The sequence below is a fragment of the Ascaphus truei genome, chromosome 12, assembly GCF_040206685.1.
Source record: "Ascaphus truei isolate aAscTru1 chromosome 12, aAscTru1.hap1, whole genome shotgun sequence".
NCBI lineage: Eukaryota > Metazoa > Chordata > Amphibia > Anura > Ascaphidae > Ascaphus > Ascaphus truei.
The window spans coordinates 8,588,151-8,604,063 of NC_134494.1; the positions used below are offsets into that span (position 1 = coordinate 8,588,151).

General features: G+C 46.5%; 1 protein-coding gene across 4 annotated transcripts in view; it reads right to left on the bottom strand.

Annotated features, from left to right (window-relative positions):
- The window catches only part of LOC142463887 (tesmin-like), a 365,821-nt gene that overhangs the window by 225,298 nt on the left and 124,610 nt on the right, over window positions 1-15,913 (bottom strand). For 3 of the 4 annotated variants that reach the window (XM_075566708.1, XM_075566707.1, XM_075566709.1), the window contains one exon: window positions 1,896-2,052. The exons of the other annotated variant lie outside the window; for it this stretch is intronic. In XM_075566708.1, the coding sequence (XP_075422823.1) occupies window positions 1,896-2,052 (157 nt within the window). The remainder of the gene's footprint in view (window positions 1-1,895; window positions 2,053-15,913) is intronic. 4 annotated transcript variants of the gene reach the window in all.

Genomic DNA, 15,913 nt, shown 5'->3' on the forward strand with positions numbered 1-15,913 from the left:
GACAGTTTGCCAGGATGGCCTTTATTTTTCAAAGGCCATTGGCACTTCATACAACCATCTTAATTAGTGGCTTTCACACCCCTAGCATCCAGTGTCACTTTGATCTAGGGAACTCGGAGTAGACTCACTGGCACCAAAGCCCCAGGTGGCTAGGAGATGAAATACCGTGCCTTATGCTTAATGTATAAAGTCAAACATATTTTAAAACACTGCTGCTTTATATAATATACTTTCATACATTCTGATGCTAAAATTTATTACAGTTTTTTGGTATATAAAATAGAGTGTAACCTTAAACTATTCCCTTAACACTAGACTGTAGCGCTTACACACAGCAAACTGAATCTTTAAACATTTTAACTTTACTTAAGCCCTCTCTGCCTTATTCTTGGCTGGAGTAAACCCCAAACCTTTATACTAGGTTTTAGGGGGTCTGGGCACTAATTACACTGGGGACCCAGTGTAGTTTGCAGGGACACATTAACCCCTTCATGCCCCATTTACCTTTTCTGGTCTATGCTGAAGCAGGACCTCCTAGTGGTGAGTTACAAGAATGCTTTTCATGGTAGGGTTTTGACCGGAGCACTGTGCTTCAATGTAGCCGGGAATCTAACCTGAATCCTGGGTACATTTTTGGGGTCTCCAATAACTTTGGATCTGAAAGAAGTTTCTCCATCAAACCTACCCTGAAACTCACCGCCTGGTCGTCTCCACTTGCTAGCACTCATGGAAAGGGTAAAACATAAAAAATTGCAATTGTCGCATTTTTTATTACATGGTACAGTAATACATGCACAATACACGGGTACAAGAGCTGACACTCTAGGACCCCCAAAACACAGTTCAGGGATAACCAACTTGCCTTAACCTTTATTATAAAGCCTGGTTACCCCCTCACCATCACATATACACACACATATAATTAGAAACAGATAGTAGATACAGTTCTGTGGCTAACGAAATGCTATTATTTGTGCAAGCTTTCGAGATACAATGATCTCGTCTCGGGCGATGTTACAATTGATTCAGCCAAAAAACTTTCTTGAAACAAAGCATCTGTGGGTGAAGGCTATCCCTCCACCCTGTGCAGTATGCGATTTATGACCTGAGGTGTTAAATGGTCCCTGAATGCTTGTGATGTAAGAGAATGTGTGTGTGTGTGTGTACGTGTGTAAATCTTAATTAATAAAGCGCCCGCAGTGTGTACAGCACTTTACAAAAGGTGTGTGTGGAGGGGGAGTGAATAACAAAGGTGTGGGTAGGTGCTGAAATTTAAGAGGGTGTTGCATTTCTGTCCATGTGTATGGCTACTACAGTATGTAGTCCCTATTGGTATATAGGGATGGAATTGCATTGAACATACAGTGTGCATGTGTAAGAGACAGGTGTGAAAATGTTTTGACTCAACGTTTCGGTCCCCACTGGGACCTTTCTCTGTGGTGACCGAAACATTGAGTCAATAAATGTAACTTTTTTGCATATACTGTAGGCGTGCCTGTCCCTTTTTTTGTATCTTTTTGGACAGTGTGCACCCTCCCTTTATCTTTTATATGTGTGTGTGTGTGTGTGTGTGTGTGTGTGTGTGTGTGTGTGTGTGTGTGTGTGTGTGTGTGTGTGTGTGTGTGTGTGTGTGTGTGTGTGTGTGTGTGTGTGTGTGTGTGTGTGTGTGTGTGTGTGTGTGTGTGTGTGTGTGTGTGCATGTGTGTGCGTGTGTGTGTGCATATGTGTGTTTTCTGTCTTCTGTCCTGCACCTCCCTTCTTTTTTTTTCATACGGTATTTAGCCAATATGAATGGTAAGAACAGTTTAAAGGTTATTAGAGAGGAATTTAGTTTTGAGTTATCAACTCATTCTGTCATGGAGCAAACATTTGGACTACAAATAAAGATATAATACCTGGCAGCTTTGTAACATTTTCAGTTCTTTCTGAATGTGTAAGTAGGCAGTTATGCTCTTCTTCTGACTGAGGTAGAAGTTGGATTGTTTTGATTTCACCAGTTTCAGTATGACTTATGCACAATATTTGACTGTTTCCTTTAATTTGGCTGAAAATCTGTAAAAGCAATTAAATTAATACACTTAAAATTATATCTATGTATTGTATTTTTAGTGCAGTATGTACCTCCCAATAATGTAAATATAATTTAGTATTCGTAAATGTGTGTGTTTCAATTAAGTTAATTACACTTTTCTGAGCAACATCATTTTTTTTTTATTTCAAATATTTTGATCGGGTAAACACAAAATAAACACCACCCAAGGACATTGAAAAAGAAACATACAATTTCAATAAGTATGAAGAAGTAGGAAAACAGTGGCTATATTATTATAACACCAGGTCAATGTCGTACCTCGAACCGTACACTTAGAAGAGGGTGTATATATTTCCAGTCAGTTGGTGGGGAGGGACCAACTAGCACTGTCAAGTCAGAGGCATATAAGAGAAACAGAAGGAGAAGAAAGAAAGAAGGAAGAGACTGGGGGTTGGGGGTAGGGAGCAGGATTGTGGGGGGGGGGGGGGGGTTGGCTCCACCCGTCCTCCTTTGTCCGCTGCAGCCGATCCACTCGGCAACAAATAGAGTCCTCCAATTTGGAGAATCATTTTATCTTTTTAGAGGGTATAGCTCAATTGCTCCCGTTACAGCTTAAACTCAAATTCCTGATCATGGGTCCCATGTTTTATGGAGTTCTTCCGTTGAGTGTTTCTGAAAAGCGGTCATCTTTTCCATCACCATTACTGTACTTCATTTATTTTTTTCTCAACTGCTTGTCTAGAGGGTTGGGTGAGGGGGACTAATTTCTTCCAGGATGCAGCAATAGCGCATCTGGCTACGGTGAGAATAAATGAGATTAGTCGACACAAAGGGCGACTTATCTCCGCTACTGGTTTTGCAAGTAGATAGATCAGTGGGTCGAGGGGGATAGACAATTCTTTAGTTTCTTTGATAATGGCTTGTATAGAGAGCCTGTATTGTTGAATGGCCAGGCATGTCCACCAAATGTGCACCATGTCACCCTTCTGTCCCCAACCCCTCCAACACAGGTCAGACACCTCTGAGTATATTTGCTTTAATCTACTAGGCGCAAGGTAACAATAAAATAAGATTTTATAGATGTTTTCTTTAATGGTGGTGTAGATGGAAGTTTTTGCTGCGAACTCCCATATATCCTCCCAATCATCTCTGTCTATATCCATGTTTAAATCGGCCGCCTATTTTAGCATATAATTGTGATCCGGGGGTATCTACCGAGGCTTGCATTCCCATATATATTCTTGAGATTAACCCTTTCTGGTAGGTTCCTTTCCTACAAAGTGATTCAAAATTTGAGAGTGACGGAAACTCGAGCTTACTAGTAAGTTTATATTAAAAGTGCCTGATTTGAAGATACTTTAAATATGATGCCCCAGATCTCCATATGCTTCTTTTAAGTTCCTGGAAACTAAGGAGCTTCCCTTTATCTAGTAGGACTCCTATTGTTCTAATATTTTTGTCCTTGTATTCATCAAATTGTTTAATATCACATCCCTGGGGGAAGTTTGGGTTGTCAAACAGCAGGGTGAGGTGGGAGGGTGGGGAGATGAGTTGAAATTTGTCTTTTGTTTTAGTCCAGATGTCCCAGGAGCACCTCATTGAGCCCAGGTTGAATGCTTTTGTATTAATATCATGTCGGTCATGGGCCCAGAGAGATAATGGCAGAGAAGTTGTTCCCGAGTACTGGGACTCTATGGACAGCAGTATAAATTTGGGTCGGTGTTCCTGACTATTATCTGCTGTAGCTGGGCGGCTAGATAGTACTTTGAAATGTATGTTACTCCCATGCCCCCTCTCGCTCTTTGGACCAACATAACTGACCTTGCGGTCCTCGGCCTTTTACCTTGCCAAATAAATTTGAATATTCTGTTTTGTAGGGATTTTAGTTAGTTTCTGGGTATATGGATCGGAAGGGTCTGGAAAAAGTATAATAACCTGGGGAGGAAATTCATTTTAACTGAGATTATTCTCCCGATCCACAATATCCAGAATCCATTCGGAATAGGGGAGGGTAATTGCACTGGTAAAGGGATTTATAGTGCCTTGTCACATTTATCCCCAGGTATTTAATTTAATTTAAAAGGAGCCCCATCTATAATTAAAATTTAGTTGAAGAATTTAATTTCAAGCGCTTGGAGGTTCAAGTTAAGAGCCTCTGATTTGTCATTATTAATTTTGCAGCCCGAAATTTTGACAAATTCAGTTAGAACACTTTGGAGATTGGGTAGTGATGTTTGTGGTTTGGCTAATGTTAAAATAATATCATCTGTGAATAAGGAGATTTTGTAGTTTATTTTTCCAATCATAATTCCCTGGATATTTACGTTTGTTCTGATTTTTGAGGCCTGGGGTTCTATTGACAAAGCGAAGAGGAGAGGGGATAATGGGCAACCCTGCCCTGTTCCGTTTCTTATTTTTATCAAGTCCAGATCATTTCCAGGGAGTTTAAGAATAGGGAGTATTAGGACCTGCTAACCGTCATGCCTTGAGGTTGGCTAGCAGGCTTAAGATGCTTTGGCCAAAGGGTTGAACTAAATGACCCCTTTTCAAGAGAATATATAGGTATTGCACTGTGTATTTTTGTCCCATTGGAAGTAGCTTTGGGCATATTTGTTTGTTATTTGTTGTATAGTTTTAGCCACGCCCACTAGCACTCCTTTTGACATATATATATATATTATGTGGTAATGTTTGTTGTTTCTCAGAGCTTATTGGGTATCTATGTGTTTATTAACTATGTGCTGCTGGTCTCAGCTGTTTTTGGGAGGTTAGTGCCCCCCACCCCCCAAGGTTTAAGCTTGCCCCTCCCCACTTTTCAAGTTGGCAGGTCAGTTTCATTTTGCTGGGTTACGACAGAACCTATGCTGATCATTCTTCCTGTAATTATACAGGTAAATAAGAATCTTAACTCAGGGAGTGTTAGGACCTACTAATGGTCATGCCTTGAGCTTGGCGAACAGGCTTAAGATGCTTTGGCCAAATGGTTGAACTAAATGACCCTTTTTCTCTGCGTCAAGGCTATGTCAGGAGACCAGACCATTTACACCTTTTTACCAGGATCATGCATTGCGCAAAACAAGTTCATGAAATAAATTGTTAAATTTTTCACAGGAATAGGCAGACACACAATGTTACACAAAATACTGCAAAAATACACACTTACTTGGGAATTGGGTTAGCAACCTAGACTCTCCTAGCTGCAGGGAATCCTATCCCTGATCACAGTTGCAAAAACAGGGCAGAAAATATTCCAGGCAGATTTTCGCTGAAGCAGCCCTTTTCGTGGTGGAGACTTACAACTGAAACTCTGGAGAACACTTTGGAGAACCTTGGAGAACTTAACTATCTCATGGCCGCAAGAGGTTATAACACCTTTCACTTTCATTACAGATTACTTCCCTCCTATAAGGAGCATGAGAAAAATCTCCTCAACTAATTAGAGACAAGCTACTAGGATGCACAGAGTTACCTAGAAATCTGAATGAACCAAGGGGCACGGCAATTTGGCACTTATGGCCCTTGATTCCCTTAATGCCACCCATGGTGACAGGCCCCCGGCCAGTCTGGTGGGCCAAATGGAAATTAAAAGAGCATCTTCTCCCCGCTGCCTCTGTTCCCCGGCGGCGTTCCCCGGTCCTTGGCATCTCCCCCGCAGCTGGTCCCGCACTTCCGGGTCTGTAATGGTGACACACGTGGACCCAGGCTTCCCTTTCTGGTGCCAGGAGCCTGACCCCACCTCCTCCAGTGCGGCACGCGCATCGGCGCGCTTTCCTGCCCATGCTCCACCAGGTCCGCCCCCCCAGACTCTTCTCCCCTATCAGGGCTTCCCTTGGGAAGCACCTCCGCTCCTCCCTTTCCCCTGATAGGTCCCAGCCCCCTATTTAGTCTCCCCTCACCATTACCACATTGCTCTGCATAGCTTCTGTACCTTGGTGCTGTCTGCTTCTGCTTGGCTCTCTTGTGTTGCAGTCCCTGTTCCTGTCCCTGGATTCTCTGCTGGATTTTGACCTTTGGCTTTGGACTTCGATCACGCCGCACTCTGGACCCCTTGGATTTGGCTTTTTACTCTCTACCTTGCAGTTCTACTATATCCCTTGGACTCGGCTTACGGACCCCTACTACGCTGCTCTCTCCGCTCCACGACCCAGGCTTACGGACACTCTACCACGCTGCTCTCCCATCACCTTGACGATTGGTTTACGAACTTTACCCTTCTACGCTGGAGTTGGCAAGTACTGAACTCTTTCTATCTTTTTTCCCTGGACCAGCTACGCTACTTCCACACTCCGGCCGTGCCCCCGTTTATTGTTAGGTGTGTGGTATTTCTCCTTTCCACCTCAGTCCTGGGGTCTGGTCTGGCTTGTGGGCAGGCCGAGCGTTACATTATGCAGAGCCCATAAGACCCAGACCCCCCTGAGGTGGAAGATACCCTAACCACTTTCTCCAAACACTTTACCTTTTTGGACAACCAGGTTACCGCTCTTAACCAACAGGTTGCTACCTTAACCTCTCAGATTCCCCAGGTTAATGTCTCCAGTTCCATTATCCCTACCACTGTATCCCGTGAAGGAACAGGCTCTTCGGAGTTGCAAATCCCTATGCCTAGTAAATACACTGGAGACCCGCTTGCATGCCGTGGGTTTTTAAATCAGTGCGAAATACAATTCGAACTGTCATCTTCTCGCTTCCCCACAGACCGAACCAAGGTAGCTTATGTTTTCTCCCTTCTCACCGGGGACGCCCTGGCCTGGGCTTCACCAATCTGGGAGCTAAAACCTGAACTCACTTACAGCTTCCCCAACTTTAAGAGAGAATTTCGTTTAGTCTTTGATACCCCTGGACGTAGTGATATGGCTGCTTCCTCCTTGTTCCACATTTCGCAGGGTCGGAGATCTGTGGCACGATACGCTCTGAAGTTCTGGACAATCGCAGCTGAGACTGACTGGAACGATGGGGCACTTTCCGCGGCTTTCTGGCAGGGACTTTCGGAATCCTTAAAGGACGAACTGGCGGCTCGTGAGAGGCCATCCTCATTAGAGGCCTTAATCGCCTTGTGCATCAGGGTGGATCAACGACTTTTGGAGAGGCGGGCCGAACGTCAACGTCCTCGTACTTCTGTTTCTATGCCTTCTGCTTCCAGGTCTCCTGCTCCTGCTTTACCAGCATTGGACGCTCCTGAACCCATGCAACTGGGCAGCCATCAACTTTCTTCTACGGAGCGACTACGTCGGAGAAACGAGGGCCTGTGCTTCTATTGCGGATCTCCTAGGCACATGTTGCCGCGTTGTCCCTTGAGGCTGGGAAACGTCAACACCCAGTGAGGTATGAGGGGATCTCACTGGGTACCATCTCTTCTATTCCCTCTCCTGCACAGGATCTCCCCAAGCGCATCTTACTTCCTGTCCTCCTTAAGTACGCCAGCGTTCAAATCCCTGCTCTGGCCTTCCTGGATTCTGGATCTGGAAGGAATTTCATGAATCATGCTTTTGCTATCCAGTACAACATTCCTCTCCAGGAGAAGGCCATTCCGGTCGGGTTGGAGGCTATCGATGGTCGACCTCTTCAGCCAGCCTTTATTTCCTTGGAGACACTTCCCATTGAACTTACTATGAAGGATGGCCATTTGGATCTCATGTCTTTTGATGTCATCCATTCCCCTTCGGTTCAACTCATTCTGGGTTTACCATGGCTACAACTTCACAATCCCATTATCGATTGGACTGCCGAGTTCCCCGTTCAATGGAGATCGCCCCTTGTGGAATTGCCTCCTCCGTCCGCTGCGGTATTGGCCGTCTTGTAAACCTTTCCCCCGCAAGACGCCACCCTACCGGACGTTTATTCGGAGGTCCTGGACGTCTTCAGTAAGACCAAATACGAGGAGCTTCCCCCTCATCGCCCTTTCGACTGCCCGATTGACTTAATTCCGGGTGCCCCTTTTCCCAAAGCCAGGTCTTATCCATTATCTTTGCCTTAGACGGAGGCCATGGCCGAGTATATCGCAGAGAACCTTCAAAAAGGCTTCATCCGGAAATCACCTCTCTCGCCGGAGCAGGATTCTTTTTTGTAAAAAAGAAAGATGGGACACTTCGCCCATGCATCGATTTCCGTGGCCTAAATAAAATTACCATCAAGAATCGCTACCCTTTGCCTCTTATCCCCAAGCTCTTCGATAGGCTGCAAGGCTTGATGATTTTTCTAAACTTGATTTTCGGGGGGCCTATAACCTGATTCGCATCAGCAGTGGTGATGAGTGGAAGACCGCGTTCAACACGTGCAGTGGTCACTATGAGTACCTGGTGATGCCGTTCGGGTTGTGCAATGCCCCTGCAGTCTTCCACGACTTTATGAATGAGGTTTTTCGTGATCTATTGAATTCTTTTGTGATTATCTACTTGGATGATATCCTCATCTTTTCCAAGAACCTCGAAGAACACATTCTCCATACCAAGATGGTGCTCTCTCGTCTACGGGCCAACAAGCTCTACGCCAAGATGGAAAAGTGTGTCTTTCATCAATCCTCAACCACCTTCCTGGGATACAATGTCTGGGACCAGGGGTTCACCATGGATCCGGAGAAGCTCAATTCTATACTCAAATGTATGTATGTATGTATGTATGTATGTCTTTATTTGTATAGCGCCATAAAATGTACATAGCGCTTCACAGTAGTAATACATGTCATATAAATAACAAATATAAATAACAGATCATGGGAATAAGTGCTTCAGACATACTGTAAAAGTAACATTAAGGAAGGAGTCCCTGCTCCGAGGAGCTTACAATCTAATTGGTAGGTAGGGAGAACGTACAGAGACAGTAGGAGGGAATACTAGTAAGTGCGTCTGCAGGGGGCCAAGCTTTGTGTCATGTGTCCATGATTATCCAGTGCTACTCATATGCTTCTTTAAGCAGATGTGTCTTAAGGTGGGTCTTAAAGGTGGATAGCGAGGGGGCTAGTCGGGTATTGAGGGGAAGGGCATTCCAGAGGTGTGGGGCAGAAAGTGAGAAAGGTTTAAGGCGGGAGAGAGCTTTAGATACAAAGGGGGTAGAAAGAAGACATCATTGAGAAGAACGCAAGAGTCGTGATGGTGCATAGCGAGAAATTAGGGCTGAGATGTAATGAGGGGCAGAAGAATGTAAAGCTTTAAAAGTGAGCAGTAGAATTGAGTGTGAGATACGCGATTTAATCGGAAGCCAGGAGAGGGATTTCAGCAGGGGAGACGCTGAGACAGATTTAGGAAAGAGTAGAGTGATTCTGGCAGCAGTGTTTAGGATAGATTGTAAGGGAGACAGGTGAGAGGTAGGAAGGCCGGACAGCAGGAGGTTGCAGTAATCGAGACGTGAGAGAATGAGGGCCTGAGTCAGAGTTTTGGCAGTTGAGTAACAGAGGAAAGGGCGTATCTTTGTGATATTGCGGAGGAAAAAGCGACAAGTTTTAGAAACGTTTTGAATATGAGAGGAGAATGAGAGAGAGGAATCAAGTGTGATCCCTAGGCAGCGTGCTTGGGCTACTGGGTGAATGATCGTATTTCCAATAGCAATGTGGAAGGATGTAGTAGGGCCAGGTTTGGGAGGTAGTATAAGGAGCTCTGTTTTTGCCATGTTAAGTTTCAGTCGGCGGATGGCCATCCAGGATGATATTCCAGAGAGGCATTCAGAAACTTTGGTCTGTATAGCAGGTGTAAGGTCAGGGGTTGAAAGGTAAATTTGTGTGTCGTCAGCATAGAGGTGATATTTAAACCCAAAAGATGTGATTAGGTCACCTAGAGAGAGTGTGTAGAGAGAAAAGAGAAGGGGTCCCAGGACAGAGCCACAACCTAACTCCAAATGGCCACAACCTAACTCCTTGAAGGCGATTCAGCGTTTCCTTGGCTTCGCAAATTATTATAGGAAATTTATTGCTGGTTTTTCTACTTTGGTAGCACCCATTACGGCCCTTACCAAAAAAGGGGCCGATCCTTCCTCTTGGCCATTGGAGGCCAGTCGTGCCTTTGAGTCTCTTAAAAATGCCTTTGTCGGGGGCGTGTCCAGGTCGCCGACGGGGATGGTTGTGTGAGAGGAGAGCTCCACAGACCCTCGCATATAATCACTACTATAAGCACTTTTCCTCCAATTTTTCGACCCCCAAAACATTCTCCCTGGACTATAGCACACGCAGCAATGACAGGCAGACCAAAAGCCCAAACGACCCAAGGAGTTTCGAAATATTTCTGTCCTTCGCAACGGAGCTCGGAGGCAGCCCCTAAAAATCAAGATGGCGCCGGCTCAACCAGCGCACGCGGCACAAAACAAGCGGCACCAGATCGGGATCGATCTGAAGAGCTCCTGCCCCCAGAAGAAGGAATCACACGTGGATACATGCAGGAGCTAATGTCCTCAATGCTGGATAAGCTCCACACCTGATTACAAGCAGACTTAAGAGATGCAGTAACAGAGATCAAACAGGACATAACAGGCTTTACAGAGCACACCTCATCACTGGAAAATAAAATGGAGGAAACCCTACAATCACAAGAAGCGATGGATAATGAGATCTACCGACTAGGGGCAGAGATAAACTGCGTAAAAGACAGCCTGGAAGACCAGGAGAACCGCGACAGGCGGCAAAATATCAGGATCCGCAACATACCGGAATCGGTTCCTCCTGGTCAAATAAGGCATACCTCCTAGAATTCTTCTCCTCAGTATGGGGGACCTCGAAAACAAAGATCTAGAAATGGATAGAGCTCACCGCGCACTGGGACCGCGGTCTGAGGACCCTAACCGGATAAGAGACGTAATTGTCCGCCTTCACAGATACTCTATTAAAGAGAAAATAATGGAGTCCTGCCTCGCAAAAGATCCCATCAAATTTGAAGATGATCCACTACAAATATACAATGACTTATCCAAAGTCACGGTCAATCGCCGCAGAGAATTGAGGCCCCTGACTATTCTACTGAGAGACAACGAAATCAAATACAAATGGGGGTTCCCATTTAAGGTTATTGCAAATAAGAACGGCAAATTCCTCAGCATTAGACACCCGGAGGATATGGAGCAATTTGCTCGGGCGCTGGGCTTGAACCCCCCTCCTGACTGGAATATCGACCCCTCCAGACCTCAAAGACCCGAAACGACGGAGCCACCGATCAGAGTCTCTCAAAGATTAGCGGGACAAATACAGCAGAGAAACAAATAAAAAGTTGCCTTCCCTTTTCTCCCGTTTACCCCTACTACTCGTTGTTACCTTATTAACCTGTTTACAGCATAGCCCCGTTGGCTACTGAAACCCTGGGAGCCCAAAGGAGGTCAGTCACAGGACCCGGCCCCACATTCCTGGAGAGGAAGAAAAACTCGGTGGACGCAGGCGAGGCACAACCTACTAACATCCTACTACCATGCGAGCGCCCCACCATCTCACGGAGGGAAACAGCTACCGACGGAGAGCCCCGCACCCAAGCCTTACCTCAGCATCCCCTACCAACAGCATCCACTTCACGGGCAGATCTCGAGGATACGAGGCGGACGAAGATCGAGCAGTTCCAGGGATTGTACCTTACCTGCTTGGGGGCGATGCGGAGCGGAATGGGGTTTTTTTTCCGCGCGCGGGGGGGGGGGGGGGGCAGATGAGGAGATGAGAGGATGAGACATCCTTTCTCCCTCTCTAAACCCTCACTCAACACCCACTACGGACCAACCGGAGAGAGTGGACTTACCTAGCCTGAACTCCCATTGATTGAGGCAATCGGTAAGGCCTAGGATCCTACCCCCAGGCATTAGGCTGGACGCGTCGACAACTGTGAGTACCTAAAGCCCCGCAATTCAGTCCTGCCCATCCGGCCGTCAGATCAATACACAGGCAGGCACCATGGTGCAGGAGGGGCAGACTGCTAATAGCACTCCAAACTCTGAACGATCACCTTGGGGCTTTAATGGGCGTGAAACCAGATCCAATACTGACAGCTATAACAAGCTTTGATGGTGAAATAAAGTAATCTGCGAAGAGCTATCAGGACTAAAATATTAGCCATAGACATTCCCGCAAACGAGCTCTGCTAAATGTATATAGTTATTCCCTAACGTTATATTAAGAATGCTTCCTCTCCCTATATTCCCCCTCCCTTTACCAAATGGCTCTACCAAGTTCTAGGGTACTAATGTTGCAACGCACAGTGTTCAGGTCATGTAATGTAATACAGTCAGCATTTCCCCGATCCCCCCTTCCCCCCTCCCCTACTGCCCATTAGACCATAGCGAGTTCAATGTCAATGATGTTATAAGAGATAGCTATCAGTGAATGCTTTTATGTATAAATTGTTCCCCACTATACCCCCCCTTCTCTCCCCCCCTCGTCAAACGAAAAAAAAGTGATTTTACTAAAGTTTAAATCTGTTATGCCACGATGATGTATAGAGTCCACTGCAGATATTGTTGTCACATAATCCGTTTCTCCTGCCCCCCCCTCTACCCCCGTGCCCCCCCTCTCCTCTCCCACCCCAATCCCTCCCCCCTCCCCTATCCCTCCTCTCCCTATAAGACCTCAATATGTTAGACACACGTCACGGTACAATACACAATTGTCATTGAATGATTTGCTATATATTCTGCCTCCCATTGTATCCCCTGTCCCCCCCACCTCCTCCAAGGCTGGAGACAACCAGAAAGCAAAACACAGCTCTCATTACTGCTACAGCTGGAATGGTAATCACTCGGCTGTCCCCCCTCCCCCTCTTCCACCCCCCCTCCTCTCCTTCTCCCCCCTCCCCACCCTTCCCCTCCCTCCCCCCTCCTCTCCCCTGCAGGCCAAAGCACATCATAGTCCTTGTATGCACACTATGCAAACCGTACCCAGTTGTTCCCCCCCATCTCAAAAGGATTCCCCAAACAGTTCAGTCAGTCTTGTAGTCGTACACAGTTTTTGCTGCAGAGACTGTTATCCTAAGTCAACTAAGTTGTAATGTTCAGTTCATAGGACAGACACTGTCATCCCAGTTAACCATGTTGTTATGCGCAGTCCTCACTGCAGATGTTGTCATGCCGGTGAATAATGCTATACACTACAGGTCCCATTGTTGATCCTGTAGTAGAATAAGGGTTCCGAGTCCCCCCCCCTCTCCTGCCCCCCCTTCCATCCTCCCCTCCCCCCCACCCGCACGCCCCCCCCTCCTCCCCTCAGTTCTCCCTTCCATCTGCCCCCCCCCCCTCTTCCCTCCTGTCTGAGGGAATCCCTGTCATCCCCCTTGAGAGATAACATTGGAGAACCTACTGTACATGGCGACATCTATGATAGGGGAAAGTGTTAGCCAAATGTATTAGAGGGTCTGGACCCCTCTGATACCCACCAGTCGTTGACGCCGGAACCAGCCCCGAAGGGCCTCTTAGCCCAAATGCCGGTCGCCCGCGGATCTGGCAACATTTTGTTAAGGTCTAAGGTAGACCTAATTACCACTCTTCTCTATCTGCTGACCCTGTCCCAGCAGATCTTTACTCCACTCTCTTTTCCTCCCCCCATCCCCCGCCTCCTCGGCCCACCAGGTCTGACTCGCACAAAATGTACACCCACCCTAGATGTTTGCTGGGGCACAACCGAGACTCTAAATTACTGAATCAAGACTTCCCCAGTGGGAAAGGAGAGGTCCTATGGTTTTATATAATAAAAAGACCCAATGGCTAACCCAGCCACAATCAAGATAATTTCCCTAAATGTAAAAGGCCTACAAAACAACAGGAAAAGGAGATTGGCTCTCCAAGATATGAAAAGATCAGGGGGTGATATTATATTCCTGCAGGAGACCCACTTCACATCCCAAGACCCCCCAAATGTATTTTAAAAAGTGTTTCCAAGGAGCTTTTATGCATCATTTAGTAGTAAGAAAAGGGGAGTAGCTATCCTACTCCGACAGGGCACTCCATTCAATCATGTCAAAACAACAGTGGACCCAGAGGGTAGATTTTTAGTGGTATACGGCTCACTAGTGGGCTCGGCAATTGCACTGATCAATATATACGCCCCCAATGAGAATCAAACGGAATTTCTAAAAACAGTTCTCGAGGGTGTTGACCCTGGATATCTGTCATCTGTGCTGGTCGGCAGAGACCTAAATATGGTCCTAAACCCCACCGAGGACAAATGATCCGCAATAGGTCGCCCCCATACAACCCACTCCCAACAAACTGGGAAAAGATTTAGGGGGACAATCAATGATTTCTCATTGGTGGACATCTGGAGGTCCCAACACCAGGGCCAGCGGGACTACACCTTTTACTCAGCTCCTCAGCAGACCTACTCTCGTATAGACTACTTTCTAGTAACCAAGAATGTTCTGGAGGCCTCCACTGACTCAGATATTGGCCCAATTACTTGGTCAGACCATGCCCCTATCACCTTAACCCTCTCCGTACCATTTGTAAAAACAATGTCCTATTCCTGGAGACTAAATGATTCCTTATTGAACCATCCTGAGATAGAGAGAGAGATCAAAACCTCACTTAAGGATTACTTTTTCTTTAACTCAGGATCAGTCACTTCTCCAGCAATCCTTTGGGAGGCCAATAAGGCAGCAATCAGAGGTAAATTCATCTCTATTGCGTCCCATAGGAAAAAGGTCAAACAAAAATTGATCAAGGAATTCACGGACAATATTATCACATTGGAGCAATCTCACAAAACTAATCCATCAAAGAAAATCTATAAAACATTAACCACAGCCAGATTAAAACTTAAACAAGCCCAACTAGAAGATGTAGAAAAGGCCCTCAAGTGGACAAACACACAGTACTATGATAAGGGCAACAAGGCCGACAGACTTTTTGCTAGCAGACTGAGAGGAATACAGCAAAGATCCCAAATAACGGCGATGAAAAATAGGTTTGGTGAGATACAATATAACGATAAAAAAAATAGCAGCAGAGTTTACTAAATTTACTGAATTAAATAACCTGAGAACCAAAAACGGTCACCCCGAACCAACAGCATTGGAATCAATAAAAAAATATCTAGACAACTGCCACCTCCCCACATTAACAGAGGAGGAAAATGCAGTGCTTAATGCTGAGATATCAAAAGAGGAATTAGAAGAGGCAGTAAAAGTGCTGAAACTATCTAAGTCCCCTGGTCCTGATGGGTTCACCAATGTCTACTACAAGAGATTTCTACCAATACTTTCCACACATCTATTAAAAATGTTTAACTATGGGGGCGTGTCTTGGACGCAGAGCGAGCAAGTCGCAGGGAAGATTAGCTCCGTCCAAACAGAGAGTTTTAACCACATAATCCCAGCCAAAAGTCATCTAAAACAGCCCAGGGACGGCCCATAACATCCCCTGACTATATACCATCGACCGCTGACTTCCAGGCCGAGAAGCCCACGGAGAATCGGGACCCCGAGCACCCGCAGACATTGGCAGCGCGAGCCTCCAATACACACGCCAGCCGAGTGCACAAGATGGCCGCCGCACGCGCCTGAACAGGATCACCGGGCGGCGGAGGAAGAATCCCAAACCAGAGCCGAAGAGGCGGGGACCGCGGCGCACCGGCGGCAGAGGTATAGAGGGAGGGGGGACGGTTCAGGACGGATCGGAGGGGGCCTCGCGGACAGGAGGGGGCAGGAGATGGCCATCTTGGAGCCAGAGCCCTTCTGGAGTAGCGCAGAGCCGGAGGCGACGACACCATTAACCCCTCACCCTTTGCCAACCCCCCCCCCCCGCTGTAGCAGAGAAAGTAGGGGACCCCTCTCTGCAAAGAGAAGTGAAGGGGGCAGACCAGCCAAGAACGAGAACTCCTCTGTTACAGCCATCTCCTACCTGGTAATCCAAGATGGCCGCCACTGGCCCTTAAAGGGAGAGAGTCCAGATAAAATAATCACTACAAACAAACTAATAAAAATCACAGTTCAAGGG